The following is a 19,610-nucleotide window of genomic DNA, read 5'->3' as shown; positions in this document are numbered from 1 at the left end:
TGATCGTTGGGTATTTGGGAACCAGCTTGTCGTCGAGACGAAGTGGGAAAGGAAAGAGGGTCGTTGGACGACAGGATATGGGGCCAGCCGCTTCGAGGGGCGGGATATGCATATACATATCTGCAGATAGCTGCGCTGCTAGTGGGTGGGAAGTCGGGACAGCGACAGGGTCTCGAGGTGAATGAGGGAAGACATGCAGAGAATCGATGTTTCTCCCATACGCACTAAGGTCCCCTAGCACATTGGGTAGCTCCCCTCAGGCAAGGTGCGAGAATGAATGGGATGGGGGTACGGAGTATGGGAAACAAGACTGCCAGTACCCATACCATTACCCTTACGATGGATGGGCGAACATGGGCGAACACGGGCGGATAAGAACGGTGTGGGATGTGAGGTGAGCAGCGAGGTGGTGAGGTCTCACGTCGCACCGACTTGTGCCAAGACGACAACCGGGGTCTTGATGCTCGCTGCCACTGGCTTCCTTGCTCCTCCGCCCCCAGGGCAGTTCCCATCTGTGCCGTCAGTGCCGTAAGGAAGGCCATGCTAATTAAAGAGCCCAGTGGTCACCGTATAACGGCGAGGGGAGAGAAGACACGACCGAATCGCTGTCAGCTTGGCTCTCGTCGACGGTGGATGACAAGTGGATTTTCGGGGCATCCTTGGCAGCATCTCTCTCCTCCATCTAGGCTGCAGTGCTGCAGTACTAATTATACGGACCGGTGTTTTCTGTCGTCGAGAAGAAGAAGAGAGGAGAGGACGCGTGAACGGACGGCGTAAGACAGAGAGACAGAGAGACGGGGAGATTGTGACAGCGAGAGAGAATGGATGCCTTTCTCAGTCTCTCGCCAACGTCCTGTCTGCTCCCACATCTCGCCGGGCCCCTCCTGACTCCTCCATCAGCCCTGGTCGCTGCTAGCGCAATATGGCCGACCACCCTTGCCAGTGACAGCAAGGTACCCTCAAGTACTGCAAGTCGCTACCCGCACGACACCACCCCACGATGGTCTCAAGAGCTGTGATTCGCCGTCGTAGATTTTCTTTTGGCATTGACCAGAGGCTGGCTTGGCCAGAAAGCTGGACTGTGCGCCGACTCCCTGAGTCCTTGGGCTCAAGTCATGCGCGGCCATGTTGTATCGCGGAGACTCCACCTTGACTGCTTGAGACGAGGTGAGCAAGAAAAGTATTCTTATACGCTAACAAGAGTGAAAAAGTGAGAGACGACAGTCCGTTTCTCTGCAGGCTGGTCATGGTCAGTATGTATTGACGATGACGAGAACTACTCTGTAGAGGGGACCGGCGACTGACAGTCGATCACCAATTCGCACGACTCGTGAGTTGAAGAGGTCAGGCTAGCTAAGTGGCCGGTTTTTGAAATCACAATGGATCTATCCGTATTGCTCCTGCGCCTTGGACTGGTTCCGCTGGCGGAACGAGGGCATGGCAATCGGCCGACAGCCGCGATGAAGATGAAGAAAACTGACCGGGACGATGCGAGACAAACCTGACAAGGAGGGTGCATCATTGCCTGGGATCGCGTCGCGTTGTGTCAAGAAGAGTGGGGAGAAGGAGAGGAACTCGGAGATGGACATCGGGGGTTCCAGCAGTGAAGACTCAAGAGTCAAGAGTCCAAGGTCACTCCGTAGGCACGTAGGTACTGTGTAAGAGGCTAAAAGTAATAAGGGCACCTTCAACCTTGTCCTATGGTAAGCCGTAATGATCGTGCAGGAGTCAGGACCCAGCGAACGAGACGAGAGTCCAGGGAAGAGATGGGATCACGGTGGTTTGCTCCATTTCGGGCACAAAGCGAATTGAGCCAGCGTTGGTCGGTACTTGTCCATGGGCGTTGGGGCAGCGAAGCGTAGGAGAAGTCTCTGTACCATGATATCATGGTGGACTGTGAGACCGAAGGTCATGCTTCTGAGGCCTGTCACTGCATATGCAGGCGGCTGGATTTGGAAAGACGACGGGCTCTGGTCAGAGTCAACTGTCAAGGTGAAGAGACGGGGCGGGGTAGTCTATCGTCGTTTGGCGAATCAGCAAAGGGCTGGTGAGCGATGAGCGGCGTGACTGGCCGGTGCTGTGCGCGGAGCCATTTGTGGGTGGGGGTGGGGCCGTGGAACCGTGGGTGAGTGGGATCCATCATCGATGGCATGGTGTGTCGGAGTCTCTGAGGATCATGATGGATGGCATGGAGTCTGGAGATCCAGTCAGGGTCAGAGACACTGAGCATCTGTGGTCATGTCGGCCGAAATGCCGCGAAGGCAAGGCGAGCCGCAAAGAGCTGGGAAATACAGCGCCATCTCGACCGCCATTGCATGTACACCGATCCATCGCGTGGTCGTGAGCCAACCACGGCAAGGTCTAGGAAATAATTTAGTCAAGACAGGGCGTTGGAAGCGCCTCAGCTTCGCAGCTCAGCTCTGGTATAAAGCCTTTGGGCGGAGACAAGTCGCCGCCCAAAGAGAAGGGGAGTTGGGAGCGAGGGCGCCACGGGGTTTACAGCTGTTTGGGACACCAGTGGTGACTCGTGAGCCATCAAAGCTTGCGATGCAAGGCGATGTATCCGTATGGCGAAGTGAAGGAGAAGCGTGGACTCACAGAGTATCCATATGTATGTATGGGAGTACGGCTGGCTGAGATATAGGAGCTGGGGGGAAGGGGGTTCGCCTCAGATTGAAACCTGTCGGGAGTGTTGAGTTGTTCTGGTTGGTGCCATGGCGCCCTGTCACTGCAAGCAAGCTGCAATGCAGATGCGGCGCGCTGGGCCGGGCTACGTGGGAGGCGGGCACTGACTTGGAAGCTGGGGCTTCAACATGGTTAGGTTGGTGCTGCTTTGATGCTGTCGTCTTTAGTTTGAGTCTTTGGTGTTCGTCGTCGTCGTCTTGAATGTGGCTGCTCGTCGGCAACGAGACTGGGGTTCAGGTTCAGGATATGGGTACCTTGTGGCGTAGCCAGGGTGGATTTGCTGCGTATTGTCTTGGGTATATTCGTAAGGATCGAGTGGTGACAGTCACAGAGGCATGCTAGGTATTGCTCAGCAGTCTTGGACTCTTGGCCGGCGTCTCGCCTAGTTGGTGGTTTCTTGCCGGCGGAAAAGGATGGAGAAGGTCGGCACCTCATCGAATGACTGCGGGCCGCCAGGGTTCGGAGGCACGGAGGCACGGGGGCAGGCCGCACGTAGGCTGGACTCTATCCGTATGTATCCCTACTCTGTACGGATACTTCGTCGAGGGTGAGAGCCTGGACATTGGAACAGCGGGAGGATGTCGACATATGGGTGGAAAGACGACTCCATGTTTAATTAGGGCGATGATCTAGCGCGATGTTAGCCTGTTACTATTACTGTTAGTGGCTCCCCCGGTGCGTTCAAACTTCAAAATCCAATCTTGCAGGGCCTGGCATGCAGTGGGCACGACCCTGACTGTTGATGGGGGGCCCTGGAAGCTGGAGCATCAATCCATGCAACTCTCAGAGACTCATCGTCTGCGGGTGCGAAGTAGTGTAGGTAGTGTCCGTGGGGTGCCGAGGAGGAGTAGGGGATTGCAGCATGGTTTGGTGTTGATTCTACGGAATGAAATAAATGGAAGTTGAAAAACAGTTGCAATGTTCACAGCCGCAAATCCTCGGGCAATTGCAAAGACAAGCAAATGTCAGCCTGAGGGTTCCTTGTGTTCCATTCTCTTCCATTCAGGAAGGACTTGCCCAAAGTACCTTACCTTACACACCTCAGTACTAATGGAAGGTACCTTGTGGGAGTGGGAAAGGCAGGCACGATATCTGTAGGTGGTGGTGCACTGAGGTGGAAGGTACCTTGCTCTACCGTGTACCCGTACCTTCCACTTGGCACTGAGGACTGAGGTCAAGGTAAGGAAGGTAAGAGGTCCCTGGCATTTCGTGCGTCCCTTCCTCTTCCCGCCTGCCATCCTGCCACTATTAGGGTACCTTACTGAGGTGATCACCTGGTCCTTCCCATTGACTCTGAACTCTCACGTTGTTTCGTCTGTGCACTGTCCACGAAGCAGACATAGCTGTGCCATCCCGTCCGGGTTCCCACTTGAATCAGGATCTCTCCTTCCTCCAAGCTCAGCCTGTCCAGTCAGTGTCCGCACCTACCTTGTTCTAGCTAAGGTATCCGTAAACGTACCTTTGATCATATTTCAAGGAAAGAGGTAATACGGACTTGGTTCAAGCACTTGTGGAAAGTAGGAAAATCCGTGCGAGCTTGCAAAGTGGCATTACGTAAGGCAGTTTTAATCCATCCTTGTGACCCTTACCTGGACCTCTTGGCCTTCTTCAATAACAAAAGTATTCGTACCTTACGTGGATCTGCCTCGCCGGAGAAAACTCCGCGTTTTGTGCTAGACACTCCGAGTTCTCATGACCGGACGGGAAGACGACATTACGGACCTCTTGGCCAGCCCCATCCATCGGCGGTTGACCGAGACTCGGTGCAACAATCTACGAATACCCAGTACGAATACCTTACCTACAGAGACTTCGTGTCTATCTTGACCCGAGTCTGCACACAATCGAGGTCACAGCACGACACTCACACGGATATATGTGCCAAGGCTCGTCAAACTTCCCACACGATGCTACCAACGTCAAATGCGCCGAGATACCCATCTCAAACCCAAACAGAGAGACCGCATGGGTGTCGCTTCTCTACTAAAGTTTGAGCTTCTCTCGTGTCCCGTCGGTCATGGCCCTGATGCTAATGGAGTGTTAGCGACCATCTGCCGGTGCAACGCGAGCCTGCCCCCACGCCCGGCACATGGGACATGGGACTTGGGGGCCCCCGACCCTTTTTCTTTCGTATTGGGAATGATCGGACAAGTCGGAATCCCATACGACTACTCTGGAGTCTGGACCGATGATCTTTACAGAGTGCGGATACACACACCTAGCCGTACGTCGGAGTATTAGACTTGACTTTGCTCTGTCGTTCGCTTTATCTGGAAACGTGCTCGCCATCCTGGGCACGCTCACACGGCAAAGTGCGAGGCATCCGAATCGATAACCTAGGTCTCGTCTGTCCGTATTCGTACACTACAGCAGTCTGGTCTACTCTAGAGTCCATGGTGTCTCTGGCGATAGAGGGCAATATCATCCAACCACTGGATCACTCCGACGACCCCGTTCAGGAGGGCCGCGACATTTCAAGCCGACGATGTCCATGCCCTGGCTGTCTCGCATCCGCTATCGATCAACCAAATATCCGTGCCAGGGTAAGGCAGCACAAGGTTCGAGGCCATTGGTGCATCTCAATCCTACCCACCTACCCTGTTTGACGACTCAGGCCTTGTGGTTGCACCTCATCGCAATGCATCCCTTCGCTCTATTCCTCGGGGCTTGCGTCGGAAAAATATCTAACAAAGTTGGCTGCTTTGCGATGCCATGGCCCTTGGCCATTGAGAGGGCCACGGGGCTCAAAAGAAAAAGGCAGCATCACGTCACATCACCTCCGGAAGAGCGGACTGGAGAAACGCCCCCTCCTCTCGTCGCAGCTGCAATCAAAACCCTGACAACTTTCTTGCACGCGTCTTAAGTCGCGACAACACTCTAAGCAACCAGACGAATCCAGTAATCGTGACATCGTGAACGAGACGAGTGGCTAAGACATGCGTACGAATACAGTATGCACTTACACGCCGTCTTAGCTCCGGCTAAACTCGCTCAAGGAGGGCGGGCAACTTGGTCTTTCTCCCGGCCGGCCATACTGGGTAATCTGATAGAGGCATGTCTCGGATTGCCTAACTTGGTACCCCAGAGCCATGGGGCCCCTGGTTGGCCGAGGCTGACCCAGACGACCACCAGGCCAACCCAGTCAACAGTCTATCGTCTCGCCACTGACGCGGCCCATGTCCTTTCCGAGCAAGGCTTTCATAGGATGCTCGCCATGATACTGGACCTATTTACGCTTCGACCCTTTGCTGCTCAACCAACCCCGGTTTATCGTCACATATCACATACATGCGAGTACGACAACATCCGTGTCGTGAGGACGAGAACAAGTCAGCCTAACGGCATCAACGGCGCTGGTCCTGGGCAGAGGGCAGCCGATCACTATCCGAACATCGCCGAGATACTTCATCACTTGAACGTTGGGAGACTCTGCGACAGCCGAACTTGTTTAACTTGAGACGACAATAGAGGAGCAAATAAAGCGACGACGATAAAGGCGGAGAAGGGCGCCGCCCGAGCGCGAGGCTTGGCCCGTTGTCGGATCTGGCTACCTCCCGTCGCCTTTTGACTTTCGAGACGGTGCGTGCCGTCGACGGCTGGTCTCCACCGACATTGAATCATCATCAGTGCGCAATCGATGCCAATCGACCTTCTATACCCGCTTGTCCACCACCACCCTCGAGTCACCACCTTACTGTGTCAGTGTGGATGGACACATGTATCCGTACGCTGGGTATGGAGTATGGATCATGGTTACTGGTTGCTCTATGAATCTCGATACTGTGATCGTTCCCGTCTCCGGTGGTACCTGAGCAACGGTACGGATAATTCAAGGCCTTCCTGCAGGGCCTATGTGGGCGCAGATGATGCGGCGACTCGGCGAGGGGCTATTTATTTTGCAGCTAATCCACCCACATAGTTACCTACTTGATTGACATCTTGTGAGGCCTACTTCGTACGAATACCCAAGTTCCTCCGTGTCTCCACGCTCTTCGCTTGGCCTCTTTTATTCCACTTTCATGAGACCCGTCGGCCTACGTACAGGCTGCGAAAATGAATGCACAAGCCTCGAGGACTGCTCTCTAAGAATCGGCTCTCATTCCTACCATGGCCGGGCTTAGGCGAAGAAATCACTTCTCGAGTTCTCATACTCTTCGACGGGGCACTACTTTTACTTACGTCGACCCTAGATCCATGGCCAACAGCACCATTCCTTGCCCATGCCTGTCGAAATGGGGGGGAGAGAAGTCGATCTAGCTAAAATTGTCAGTAGCGGGGGAAAAGGAGCAGCGAAAAAGATACATGGCAATACTTTCCACCACACCCTCCGAGAGCCAGCCGCAACCCTCCACTCATTGGTGCGCATTCGACTCGTTTTGCGATTCACCTTCCTTGCCCTTGGCGGCTGTGGTTATGGGACTAAGGCTGTGGGGGGGGGGCCTTTTACCTCTGTGTCCTTGATGCCCGGCAGGCATCTTGCTCTGGTTCGTCCGCTGGCCCTTCGTGCGTCTCCATCCCCAACCGAAAGGGGTCCTCGTTAGAGAGCAACCTGAGACCATCCATGCCGCTGCAGACTCGGGGATTTTCGCAAGGGGGGCCAACAAGTGGATGTTTCATCAGAGACAGAGAGAGTCTTTGACGATTGCCTCACTTGCTCCCGCCGAGCTCCAGCCTGTTGCTAAGTCAAGCCTGAAGCGATTGCCAGATCATTTGATCAGACGCATCACCTCTGGATGTCGACTTAACACGATACAGTTCAGGCTGATGCCGGCAGCGGTGACGGGATCAAGTCAACAAGTTGCGGGAGATTGCCCACGGCCCCACGCTTGAAGCGTTTTGCGGCCAACAAGCTAGATGCCTGCGTGCCAGCATGTCCATGTCTCCGGAGTCCTCATGCACCGCGTCAGCTATGCTGTTGTGCTGCTGCTCGTCATCAACCCTCTCCCGTGCATTCAGTGTCCGTACGGATACCTCTTACGGATACAGATGGCTTGCGTGCTTGCGCAGTGGTTCATTTTACCCACAAGACTGGGGGCGATGCGCTTGCGGGAGCGAAAGGGATCTCAAGACGGCCAGTGCCTCAAAGTTCGGATGCGACATCACACCGCCAGATCGCGCGCACCACGTTCCTGGGCAAGCGTTCCGTCGGGGAGACGCCAATCTAGCGGCAAGACCGTCCGATCTATCTTGTTAGGGCTCGCGAGCTGCCGTCAAGACCGAGATTGAAACCAACCTCGAGCCAGGCCCAAACGCACAGAGTAGCAAACTTCTTTTGGTGCGAACCGGCCTTCTTCTCCAGCTGGCGCTGAATGACATCCTAGGGGCAGCAAAACCACACATTCGAATCCTGGCGGTCTAGACAAGGCTCCAGCTCTCTCATGGTCATCGCCGAGTAAACAGCCAACCCCGGACAATGAAATCTTGTTTCTTCCTACTTCTTACTTCCCACACTGCCAGCATTCAGACCGCGCCAGAGGCGATTCGCAGTCGCAAGGCGCAAGACGACAGGGATAGTTTTGAAGTCAGCTGGCCTCCCACAGAATGTAATTGATTGCCTGCTGGCCAACCACCTCCATCAACGCTCGACTGCTCGCATTCCAGTGTTCGACCTACATCGCACAGCCTTGTTAGATCGACAACTAGCGCACTTTTCTCGGACATAAAGAAACAGACGCAGGGCTCATTGTTGTCCAGGACTGAAAGGTGTTTCTGACGGCCGTCATCTTTTACAGGACTGACCCAGCGGGAAAAGGCGGTGTCCAACGTCCAAGCAGCCTAGACCCGGGAACCCAAACACGTCGACGTATTGTAGGGAACATGCCAATTCCAGCTCTTTGGGGAAGGGGAGTTCCTTGCATCTGACAGCGCCTCGACCACGTCTACCCCGCCAAAGCTCACCAACCTGTCATGACATTAACGTCCAACTACGCTCCAGACCACCTTACTATGTGCCGCAACACGGTCTTCGGCCATTGTTTTTGTCATTGAAACATTCAGAGAAGTACGGTGAGGGCCTCATATTTGTTTCTCCAGAGTTCCACCTTTGGGCAGAGACAGGCAAGCCCGAGCACGCCTCTTCGCCACTAACCTTGTCTAGGTCAGATCTAGCTCGTTCGCGAGGGTGGTGTCTACGCAAACTAGTCATCCGTAAGTTCCCAGGTGCCTAAATCTGGTTCGGAACCTGGCCTCACCGCATCGCTGCCCGTCATCATTACCAGTATATTTGTCTTTAGTGACATGCAGAAACATTCTTCGAGAGGAGTGGCTGGAAGTCCTCGTTTCCGTAGTGGATTTCTGCCCAGATATCTCGCCTCGCCCCGTCTGAATCTCGCAGCATACGGAGATCTCCCGCAGTCTACAGGATCTAATCGGAATGACCGACATCTGGGTATCCACCAGCTTCTCGCCTCTCAAATCTTTGGTCGACTGACCTCACAGGACGATGAACGATGCCCGATACCAGTGTGTGTCAGATGGAACCGCCCAGTACCACCCCTGCAGATGAACCAGTTCTTCAGCGCGCCATTCCAGGCGTTCCATTTATCATGTCACTTTCCACTAGCAATGCCTCTCCCATTAGCGGGATTAAACTAGTTAACGGATCACGGACGATCAAGCAGCGACGGAGACCCAGAGACACAATCCATTGGCTTTGATAGACAACCACACGACCAAGCAGCGGCCAGCCCATGATCAAGCGCTCCCTCCTCCTTCAGCTTCCCGGTTTTCAAGGCTGCCAGCTAGTCCGAGGTCCGACATGTGAGACCCAAAGACTGATGACCACCGGGGTTATCTGTCTAGGACAGAGGTGTAAGTGAGAGGGTATGGATATCTTGGTTATCTTTGCCTAAATATAGAGGTGTGCTCAAGTATGTAGGTGTCGCTTGCTCTTCATCGTAATTCAGGGGGGCGGTGCAAAACCAGTGTCTTTTCTACGAGTGCTTTGAGACACATGGTTCAATCAGAGTTCAGTGGTTCGAGCTGAAGCAGTTCATTTTTTTGGCGCCTGATACGCGGTTCGGATGACTCGACAAGCTCTTAAAATCTTGTTTCCCTTTTGGGAGAGGCGAGTTGTGGTGATTTGATATCTGCATCCATGATTCTCGTTCTCGTGTAAGACCAGACCCCGTAACGTTACCCTGCGCATGGCTCGTTGCAGGCGCGAAAACCCCGAGACAGTAATCTGAAAGGTTGTCTTTGCTCGGATCTTGCCAAGTGTGGGTTTTGGATGCACAGACAAAAGTATCCAGAGTGCGGGCTCGGCGTGATATTTTGCTTTTCGAGTAAGGAGTAGTGAGATGCTTGATTGTCTTGACTTTTTATTTTTTTATTTTTTTGTGGCGTTTCGGGACAATGCCTCAACAAATTCCCATTTCTCAACCTATGAATTACCTCTTGCTATTGTTCATTTAAAGAATTTTGTGTGACCCATGTTTGGATACCTCAATTCATCTGCCGTCTTTGTTGGCCCAATGGGAGAGAGTTCAATGGAGCTAGGAGGTGATTGATATGTTGCTTCCACTACATGACGCACAGTCAACGGCCCGAGAGTAGTCGTGTAGCACTACAGTATACTGTGTTCATGGTTCTTGTGCTATGTCGTCTATCCCATTAACTGCTTAGTAGATGGCATCAGTATATCCGTCTCCGGTCTTTCTCTAATTTTGCTCCACCACGAGATTATCCATAGGCAGATAGAAGGGAAATAGAGTCGGATTAATCTATGATTCATTATACCTATCATAAAAGTACGTACACATGTATTAACGCCATCTAGCAATTGATGGGATACTCGGCGTAAGGCCAAAGGCTTGTCTCCTAGGATTTGTTTGAACTGTTCTACATGGCTGATGGTCTGAAAGGACGGGTTAGGATAATCGAAAAGTTGCAAGAGATAGATAGCGCATTCTGTCCTTGACTGCAGATAGACTGACTTGATATCAATCGGCTTGATGTCTTTTCTTCCAATATAGACGCCAAATTCTTGGGTAATGTTGTTGCAAGTTGATTTATACAAAGAACTTTCAGGGGTAAAGTGCTGAAGAACTTGACTTCTGTCGTTACACTTTACACAGAGGACTTTCAACGGCATACTTGATAGACTCTTGTCTGACGTCTTGCTGAGTTTTCAAATCGCATATTGTATCCCTTGATACATCTTGCATTCCGCAAGTTCATCTTTGACATCTCCTTGTTTGTGACCTCATGATTCCAAGACATCTACTATTCATCAAATTGATAGGATCTACTGTTGAAAAGTTCCTTGGAAACGCTGTGGCATCCTCTAGTCAGGCATGGACGTGTCGGTTTTCCTCGTGTTTCTTTGGATCACTGCACGAAAAGCTTCAAGACATTCTCTGATGGATCAAAGGAGCGAGAAATACGAAAGTATGCGAGCTGAATAAGCCTGGGCTTGAATGTTCTGAAGATGTATACGAGGGATGATCATCAGTTCACGGTAAAGAGAGATCAGAAGTATTTTGCAAAGATATAGCTTCCGTCGAACAGTCTGGGTAAGATACTCTAGGTAGTGAGTGACTGCACGATGCACTTTACTCGTGTATCTGTTCAGTGTCCCGGCGGAGCGAGTTGATCTAGAGTTTTCGGGACAGACACACAGAACTCCGCCTTCTCATAATATTATATAAAGGCGAATTTTCCTCCTAAAAATGAACCTGGTCCTGGATCGACAGACTCCGCAAAAAGCTTCAACCTGCCTCGAGTAGAAGGGCATGATATTCAGATACAGACATATAACATTGGCACCATGACATTGTAATTTTTGGGGCACGGCAACGTGCAAGTCGAAAGAGACCGAGGTCGGAACTTACGGAATAAGTAGTTTGACCATGTGAAATTACTCTAGTCTGAAGATAACCTTGCGTCTGGATGCTGCATTGGGCTTCTAGCACTGGCCACACTTTGAGAGTAGACATGGGCTGACCGCGGTTGTGTCAAATAATCCATGACGGAGAAAATCGTGCAATGAGTCTGAGGGCAGTACTGGTCCCTGTAAGGAATTCACACCGTCAATTGTATCTTCTGGTTGGAACTTGATGGGCCTGTAGCCATCGAGTCACAGTAGTCGATCGGTGATACATCCGTCAGGGTGAAGAAAATGGCACACATGCAGCAGCGTGTGAGGCGCAAACTTGATGCATACCACGAGAGTATGGACTATTTCATTTTACATCATTCAAGAACCGCAGTTCTCAATTTTGCGACTACCCTCCCTGAGCTACAAATTCCATGCCAGATTCACCTTCGTCATTCCCTTCGTCCACAGAAATAGGTGTACATCAAGGCTCAAGCAAACTCAGCCTCATCAATGTTCCTCAAAAAGATGGTGTACCACTTGACGAGGTTAACGTGGCCCAAGACGCTCGTCTTCTCATCGACGGTGTGAACACCCGCCCACTCGTCGCTCTCGGGATCATATCCGGGAAGGAAGCGGAAGATATGCTGGGTGAGGTCCCAGTAGTACCGGGTATCCGTGTTACCCGTCATAATCCCCGGCGACACAACAATCTCCTCGCCGTACAAGGCGCGCGTGGTGCCCGACAGGATCCCATACGGCGTCACGCCCTCCACCGACGTCGGCGTCACGGGCGCGGGCTCGAGCACCTTGTCGTTGCCCTTGAGCGTGATGCTCGACGGCGTCTCGGCCTCGTCGTCAAAGGCGTGGAGGGTGAGGTTATACTTGTCCGCGACGGGGCGGACAATGGCGGCGAGCTTCTCCTGCACGCTGGCCGTCTTGTCGCCGACGTTGACGCGGTGGTTGACGACGGCACGGACGCGCTCTGGCAGCGCGTTGATCTTGACGCCGCCTTCGATGATGTCGGTCGCCACGGAGGTGGTGAAGAGGTACTTTACCTGCGGGCCCGCTTTGGCGGCCTCCTTGGCGAGGCGGTCCGTCTTCTTCTTGCACATCTGCTTGCTGGTGTCGGCGGGGAGAAGTCTGCGTAGGTTGTCGGGGAACTCTGGCGCGTACGAGGCGCCGCACTGGAGCTTCTCGAGGTACGGGTTACCGGAGATGAGCTCGGGCTTGTACAGGTTCGCCTCGATGTGCGTGATGAGCTCCGAGAGGATGCCGATGCCGGTGTGCTCGGGCGGGATGGAGCTGTGGCCGCCGGGCGTGCGGACAATGACCTCGACGTCGATGTAGCCCTTCTCGGCCGTGCCGGGGATGGCAAACGTCTGGCCCCACTGGGAGTCGAAACCGGACCCTTCGTCGACGATGATGGCGGCACCGTCTTTGCCGTAGCGCTCCAGCAGGAACGGCGCAAGGTGTCCCGCGCCGCGCTCGCCGGAGACTTCCTCGTCGAAGCCAAAGGACAGGATGGCGGTGCGCTTGGGGGCGAAGCCGGCGTCGATGAGCAGCTCGACGGACTCGAGGATGCCGATGAGGGAGTTCTTGCAGTCCATGGCGCCGCGGCCCCAGACGTAGGTCCCGTCGTAGGCGCCGCTCCAGGGCGGGTGCGTCCAGCTGTCGATGGTGGTGGGCGCCACGGGGACGGTGTCCTGGTGGGCCATGAGGACGGTGGGCTTGAGGCTGTCATCGGAGCCCTGCCATGTGTAGAGCAGGCCGTGGGTGTTTACGCGCTCGAGGCGGAGGGTGTCGTGGACCTTGGGGAAGGTCTTTGCGAGGTAGGCGGAGAAGGGGAGGAGCTTGTCCCAGCGGTCGTCGGCGCCGACGGGGCCGTAGTTGTCAAAGGATTCGGTGGGGATCTGGACGGCACCCGAGAGGCGAGCAACGGTCTCATTGCGGAACTTGGGGCTATCGAGGTATGAGTCCAGGTTGGTGAGGCCAGACGAGTTCTGGGTCGGGAAGAGGGGGTCGACCTGGTGGCAGGCGTTGGCGGCGGGGGAAGCGTTGCGGTGGTGGCCGTGGCCGAGGAACGGGATGGCCGAGGCAGACGGCTTGTGAAGGTAGGCAAGGAGGAGGGCGGCGGGAATGAGGGACCACCACGCGGTCCGGCGGCGGCGTGGTTCCGGAGCTGTGAGCTCGGGCGCCGGGTGCGCGAGGGGGAGTTTCTCGGACATGTCGACTATCAGCGGCAATGTGAAGACTCAATTGAGACAATGCTATGTGATGTATTGATACTATTTGCTGCTCGCCTGTTTGCGGAGCTTTGGGGGCGGTGGGAGGATGTGAGTGAGTGAGTGAGTGAGTGAGTGAGGGTTGAGAGTGAAGATGAGAGTGAGGTTGAGAATGAAGAGGTGAAGTCATGGAAGACGACGCGACGGGGTTCATCGTGTATGACAAATGAGACGAATGAGTGCATGCATGCACCGCGTGTCAACCAACGGTCCCCCTCCGATTCCCCGCCGTTTCATCCGAACTGGCAACCCAAAAAGCACCTCGAAAGCTCCGATCCTTCGGCGCCGTTATCGCAACTGTTGATGGACGGCATGAGGGTACGGATAGCTTCCATTGATAACGATATTGGGATGCCAGCCCACCTTATCTCCAAGTTATCGAATCTTCAACTCCTCATGCGGGGCTCCAAAGCGTTGTGCAGCTTCCGGATTGGGACTTCATCGGCTTCAATCGGCTGGCTTCGCACCACCCGGCCGGGATGTTGCTGACCAGGCAGTGGGATTGTCTTCCTTGCAGCTTCTCCTCGGCTATTTGGTAAAGCTGAAGCTCGAGCTCTGCTCGGCTCTATGGCTAAATTCAGGATAGCTTCGATTCGATGCGACCCCCTGTATCGGAGCTTTATCATCAGAATTGGGATGTTAAGTGGGACTCTATCATTGAGTTGAACATCACCAAACTGGCGGATACGGATATAGCAACGGCATCACCTAGCCGAAGGTGATGTTCTTTAGCAAATCGATCATGAAGAGACGTAAAGACTGGTGGTATCTAAGCTATGCAACCCGCCTATTTCTCCCTCTTCAGCCCCTCCATTCGCGTCCGCGCAGCTCTCAATAGAGCCCACGCAACCAGCCGATACACAATAACACACCCAGCCAGTGCTGCAATGTTTACGTTCGGGTCCACGTTGAACTTGTACAAGTCGAGCACGTCTTCGCCCGTCTCCACCGGACACCGTCCATCCGGCAGCCTCTGCCCGTCCTCGCACGTGAACGTCACCGACCTCAGGCTATACGGCGCCAGAGCGCGCGTACCGTATCTGATGGGCGAGAGGTAATTGAAGATCTTGAACAGCTGCGGCATATCAATGGAGAGAACACCCGCCATCGTGTTGGCGACAGACAATATCACCGACGTCAGGTTCACGGCGAACCCCGTGTGGTTGAAGAGCGTGTTGAACATGATGCCCACTGACTCGCCGCACGAGACGATGCCAAAGCACGAAAACACGCACACAAAATACATCGTCACCGTCCGCGGGAACCCCACCGCCAAATCCGCGAGCACGCCAAAGATGAGGCAGCTGATAATCTCAAAGGGGAACTCGAGCACAGAGTACGCCGCCAGGAACGCCTCGACGCTGTACACCCCGTCGTCGTCCTCGCGGTAAAACACGTCGCGCTCGGCGGGGTAGACGGCGACGTTTTGCAGCATGCCTACAAAGTAGAAGGCGCCAATCTCCTGCACGAAGCCCATGCGGTTCTGCACGGAGTAGTAGTCGTTCTTGAGCGGCGAGAAGAAGAGCGCGAGAACGATGCCCAGGCCCACGACCTGCATGATGCGCGCGAGGAGGAGCGGCGGTTGGCGGCGGAAGTTGATGAGGCCGCGGTGGACGAGGAGGGGGAAGGCTACGAAGAAGGAGGCGCGTTTGCGGACGAGAGCGCCTAGCTCGGCTGGGGTTGCGAGGCTGGCCTTGTTGAAGGCCGAAGATTTTCGAGTTTGTCCCACGTTGGCCCGCCCAGTTGAGGAGCGGGTGATTGCTTCATGTTCCTGGCCCTCGTCGATGCAAGGCCCCTCTCCCGTCGTCTTGACTGCAGGTATCTTGACATGTCTCTCCCATGCGCCGATTAGAGCCTCGACCTTTTCTCTGCTCTCGACCTCCCTTGTCTCTTGTTGTAGATTGATCGTGACGAGATCCAGCGCAAAGTCGGCCGGGTTGGTGTGAGAAGGACAGCCGAACCCCTGACGCTCAAAGTAGGCCAGCATCTCCTTCGCCGATCCTGCATACGCGGGTGACCCTCCCCGGGCAAGCAGCAAGACGTTTCCAAAGTGCTTGAACAAGTCGGATCGCGCCTGGTGAATCGTCAGGATCAGCGTCCGGCCCTCGTTGGCGAGACCTTGCAGAACCTCCATGATGGAGCTGGCTGTGAAGGCGTCCAGCCCGCTTGTCGGCTCGTCCAGCAGTAGCACGAGCGGGTCGCTGAGTAGCTGTACAGCGATGGTGACTCGTCGCTTTTCACCCCCCGAGATGCCCTTGACGAGCTCATTGCCAACAAGGTTATCCGCGCAGTCCTTGAGACCCATCTTCAGCAAGACCTCCTCTGCGCGTTTGGATTTCTCGTCGCTGCTCATGTGGGCTGGTAGGCGTAGGCCCGCAGAGAATCGGAGCGTCTCTCGTACCGTCAGAGATGGCAGGAGAGCGTCGTCGTCCTGACACACGTACGAACACACCGAGCGGATGACCGAGTTGGACGGTAGTGCGTTATTGAAGGTGAGCTTTCCCGACAGCCTATAGCGTGTGCTGAGACTGCTGGGAAGTCGCAAGGACATTGCATTGAGAAGAGACGTCTTGCCACTTCCCGAGGGGCCCATGATGACGTTCAACTTCCCTGCTTCGAACGTCGTGCTGACGGGATTCAGGATCGTCTTGGTTGGTAGCTTCTTGCCCGAAGCCGCTCTCTTGTCCAAAGCTAAAGCAAAGTCTTCCAGTCCTACGTCGATGGTGCGAATTTCGGAGATGGAATGGGTCTTCATCTTCTCCTTGCCGGCCGATAAATCGGTATCTGAGACTCTCGCACGAGCAATAGTCATTTCTTGCTTGATGTACTGGAGTCCGATGGCGGATAAGATACAGAACAAGACGATGAATGCAACCAGTACAACAATCGGCCTCCATATCCAGTTGCGCGGAAACCCAAGAGAGTCCATGATGAACCGGCCCGTATACTGCACACATTCTGGATTTGAGGCCCCGCCATCAAATGGGCAGTCGTAAAAGGAGCCTTCAAACTCGTTGCCGCAATAGGCGCCAAAAGAATAGAACTGGGCAACATTAGCATGACCATGCCGGTAGCTCTTTCATCCAAACTTACCGAGTATGTGATCCATTTCAGCCACCGCACATACACTGGGATCGAGTTTGCTTGAATGAACATGCCGCAAGCCATGCTTTGCAGGGTAAATACCATGTTGGCAATCAGACTCGCGCCAGGAAAGTTTCTTGACGCCGTGACACATGTGATTGCGCACGTCACAGCAATGTAGTGGTTCAGCACCGTGACGGCGAAGAAGATGAAGAACTGGCTGGCATCTCGTTCAAAGCCGCCCATGAAGTAGAAAATGACGGAGAACAGAAAAGGGACGGGTAGATCTTCGGTGAACAGCCGCGCCAAGCGGCGAGAGAACAGGAACGGCATCGCATCAACGCACGATTCGCTGTGCTCGCGATCGTAGGTTGGGATATCGACGGTGAGTCGGTAGACCTCAAACATGAGTGTTAGGTATCCCTGGAGGCCTGCAGCAGTGTAGAGCGCGCCTTGGCGGGAGCGGATACCCGAGAGGTCTCTGGGCAGGTTGTAGAAGATGTACCCCGTTACGAGGGCCATGAGGATCGCTTCTGTCGTCGATGCTAGCATTCCCATTGGGTCACGGTACGTGACCTTGAACGTTCTGCTGGTCAGGACCCGTAGTTGTCTCGTATAAGAGGCGTGTTTGCTGGTCTTGGAGGTGAGCCTTTTCCCATTCGACGTGCTCTCAACCGCCTTGTCTGTTGGCGCGAAAATCGTTCTGCTTTCGTGAATCCATGCTTGCTTCAGTTGACTGACCCGTTCCGTTGTCTCCTGCTCCAGTTCGGGCGTGCGATTGTCGATGGCAGCGATATCGATGACGAATTCGGCAGGGTTCACAAAGGTGGGTAGTTTAAACCCTTGGCCCTCGAAGAAGGGCACGCAGTTCTTTGCAGGGCCCGAGAAGACTGGACTCCCCTTTGTGAGAATGATGAGGTTGTCGAAGAGATACCAGATTTCCGACCGAGGTTGATGGATGGTGGTGATAATGTTTCGCCCCTTGGTGGCTAGCTTCTTCAGCGTGCGCATCAGTTGAAAAGCACTCGTCGCATCCAAGCCAGTCGTTGGTTCGTCGAGAAAGAGAACTGACGGATTGGCCAGCAATTGAACTCCAATGCTGACTCTCCGCTTCTCGCCCCCAGAGCATCCCCGGTGCTGTCTATCTCCTATCCTCGTGTTGGAACATTCTTTAAGACCGAGTTCGAGAATGACTTCCTCCACGATGCGAGCTCGTTCTTCGGCAGTCGTCGGAGGCGGCAACCTCAAATCGGCAGAATACTGCAGTGTCTCGCGCACAGTCAGTGAAGGCAGGAGAATGTCCTGCTGCATGACATAGGCATGTCGCGCATTGTGAATGCCCTCATTGCCGTTGAAGGTGATGCGACCACTTTGGGCGAGTCGCGCACTGATCATGCGTTCCGATAGCATATTCAGTAGCGTTGTCTTGCCGGAACCGCTACCGCCGATGATGGCTGTCAGCGTGCCCGGTTGCAGGGAAGCGTTAACGTGGTAAATCAGATTCTTGGAGCTTGGTTCAGGGTTGAATTTTGACTTTGCCAGCTCGGGGTAGGTTGCAGGGTCCCACCACGAAGGCGAGGTGTCGACGGTGACAGCTAAATCGCGAATCTGGACATTGACTGCTTCGACGTCGTCGAGAGAGATGTGGCCGGCGCCAGAGAGCGAGAAGCGCGCCGCCTCAGGTTGGTCCGGGCCATGTGAAGGAGCTGATTTCTCGATGGAGCTTTGGTGGTCGAACTTGTCCATCTCGAGGACGACTGGTCCGTCGTCGTTGGATGCCGGGTTTGATGTCGAAGACATGTTGGGCGATTCAACCGCGATGAGGAAGACCATATGTCAGATACGGCCACCGCGAGCGCATGCCGGTTGAGGCTGGCAGCGAAAGCGAAAAACCGCTTCCGACTACAAGATTAGTGTGTCACTGCGACAGGCTGATGGTAGATCTTTTGGTTGCTCGGTGCGCGGGTTGCAACAGCGGCCTTGCTGGAGTGAGTCTCACTCTTGCAGATGTGACCAAATCGAGAGCGGTGAACCGTGCAGAGATGTTTCCAACGTCTTTTCTCCCAAGGATCGATGGGGCTGGTGTTAGAGGGACTAGAGCCGCGAGGCGTAGAGAGAAACGGCCTCGGGTGGGAGGGAAGTCGAATGAGACAAAAGCCAAGCGAAAAAGAAACGCCATGAGATGGGTGAGAATGACAGACGCCACGAAGGAAAAAGCAGAGGATGACATGGACTTTTTCTTGGACAAGCGGTTCAGTGGACGTTGGGTCAAGTGCATGGCATCCGCATGAGTGGCATGCAACCTCAAAGCCGAGGGTCTCGAGGATCGCGCGTGCAGCACGACACCCATGCAGCCCCTTGGGGGCTTGAGCGTTCCCTCTTCGACATTCTGGCTAAGCGACTCTTGGCCGGCGAAGCGAGGGCGGATACTCGTGCAAGCGAGCCCAGGATGTGTTACTGCAGCTGCACGTTTTTCACTAAACGCTCCCCCACCTCTCCTCAAGAGGTCAGACTGAGAGTTGTGTATCCGTATGAATGGTCAATCTGTACGAAAACATATCCGTACTCTTCTCATTTCGTGTTCGTACTTTGAGACTGGAAAACCTTTTGAAAACTGTTTGTCGACGTCTGATGAGGTTTGGCCGCTCTGATGCACCTCGCACGTAGAGTCGTACCAGGCATCCTCTCGCCCTCTGTGCCTCTTCACTCCTCAGCTCCCAATCTCACTGTCTCACATAATC

The 19,610-nt window shown here is 54.3% G+C and overlaps 4 protein-coding genes across 4 annotated transcripts; 2 read left to right on the top strand and 2 right to left on the bottom strand.

The window, feature by feature from the left end:
• The first annotated feature begins 5,306 nt into the window (after positions 1-5,306).
• On the top strand, positions 5,307-6,232 carry BDP81DRAFT_98444 (uncharacterized protein). The gene has a single exon (XM_060596550.1). It carries the CDS (start codon positions 5,639-5,641, stop codon positions 6,140-6,142), a length of 504 nt encoding a protein of 167 aa, XP_060441063.1. The 5' UTR covers positions 5,307-5,638; the 3' UTR covers positions 6,143-6,232.
• A 1,478-nt stretch (positions 6,233-7,710) lies between these two features.
• Positions 7,711-8,229, top strand: BDP81DRAFT_436082 (uncharacterized protein). The gene has a single exon (XM_060591100.1). It carries the CDS (start codon positions 7,723-7,725, stop codon positions 7,909-7,911), a length of 189 nt encoding a protein of 62 aa, XP_060441062.1. The 5' UTR covers positions 7,711-7,722; the 3' UTR covers positions 7,912-8,229.
• A 3,301-nt stretch (positions 8,230-11,530) lies between these two features.
• On the bottom strand, positions 11,531-13,865 carry BDP81DRAFT_436080 (peptidase family M20/M25/M40). The gene has a single exon (XM_060591099.1). The coding sequence runs from the start codon at positions 13,726-13,728 to the stop codon at positions 11,992-11,994; it is 1,737 nt and encodes a 578-aa protein (XP_060441061.1). The 5' UTR covers positions 13,729-13,865; the 3' UTR covers positions 11,531-11,991.
• Positions 13,866-14,572: 707 nt separating this feature from the next.
• On the bottom strand, positions 14,573-18,669 carry BDP81DRAFT_328323 (ABC transporter; the record flags this gene model as incomplete). The annotated part of the gene is made up of 2 exons (XM_060585205.1): positions 14,573-16,828; positions 16,879-18,669. 2 exons carry the CDS (start codon positions 18,667-18,669, stop codon positions 14,573-14,575), a joined length of 4,047 nt encoding a protein of 1,348 aa, XP_060441060.1.
• Between the last annotated feature and the right edge of the window lie 941 nt (positions 18,670-19,610).

The sequence above is a fragment of the Colletotrichum phormii genome, assembly GCF_030913505.1.
Source record: "Colletotrichum phormii strain CBS 102054 chromosome Unknown BDP81scaffold_21, whole genome shotgun sequence".
Lineage (NCBI taxonomy): Eukaryota > Fungi > Ascomycota > Sordariomycetes > Glomerellales > Glomerellaceae > Colletotrichum > Colletotrichum phormii.
Note: the sequence above shows the minus strand (reverse complement) of the source record. Positions and strands in the feature narration are given on the sequence as shown.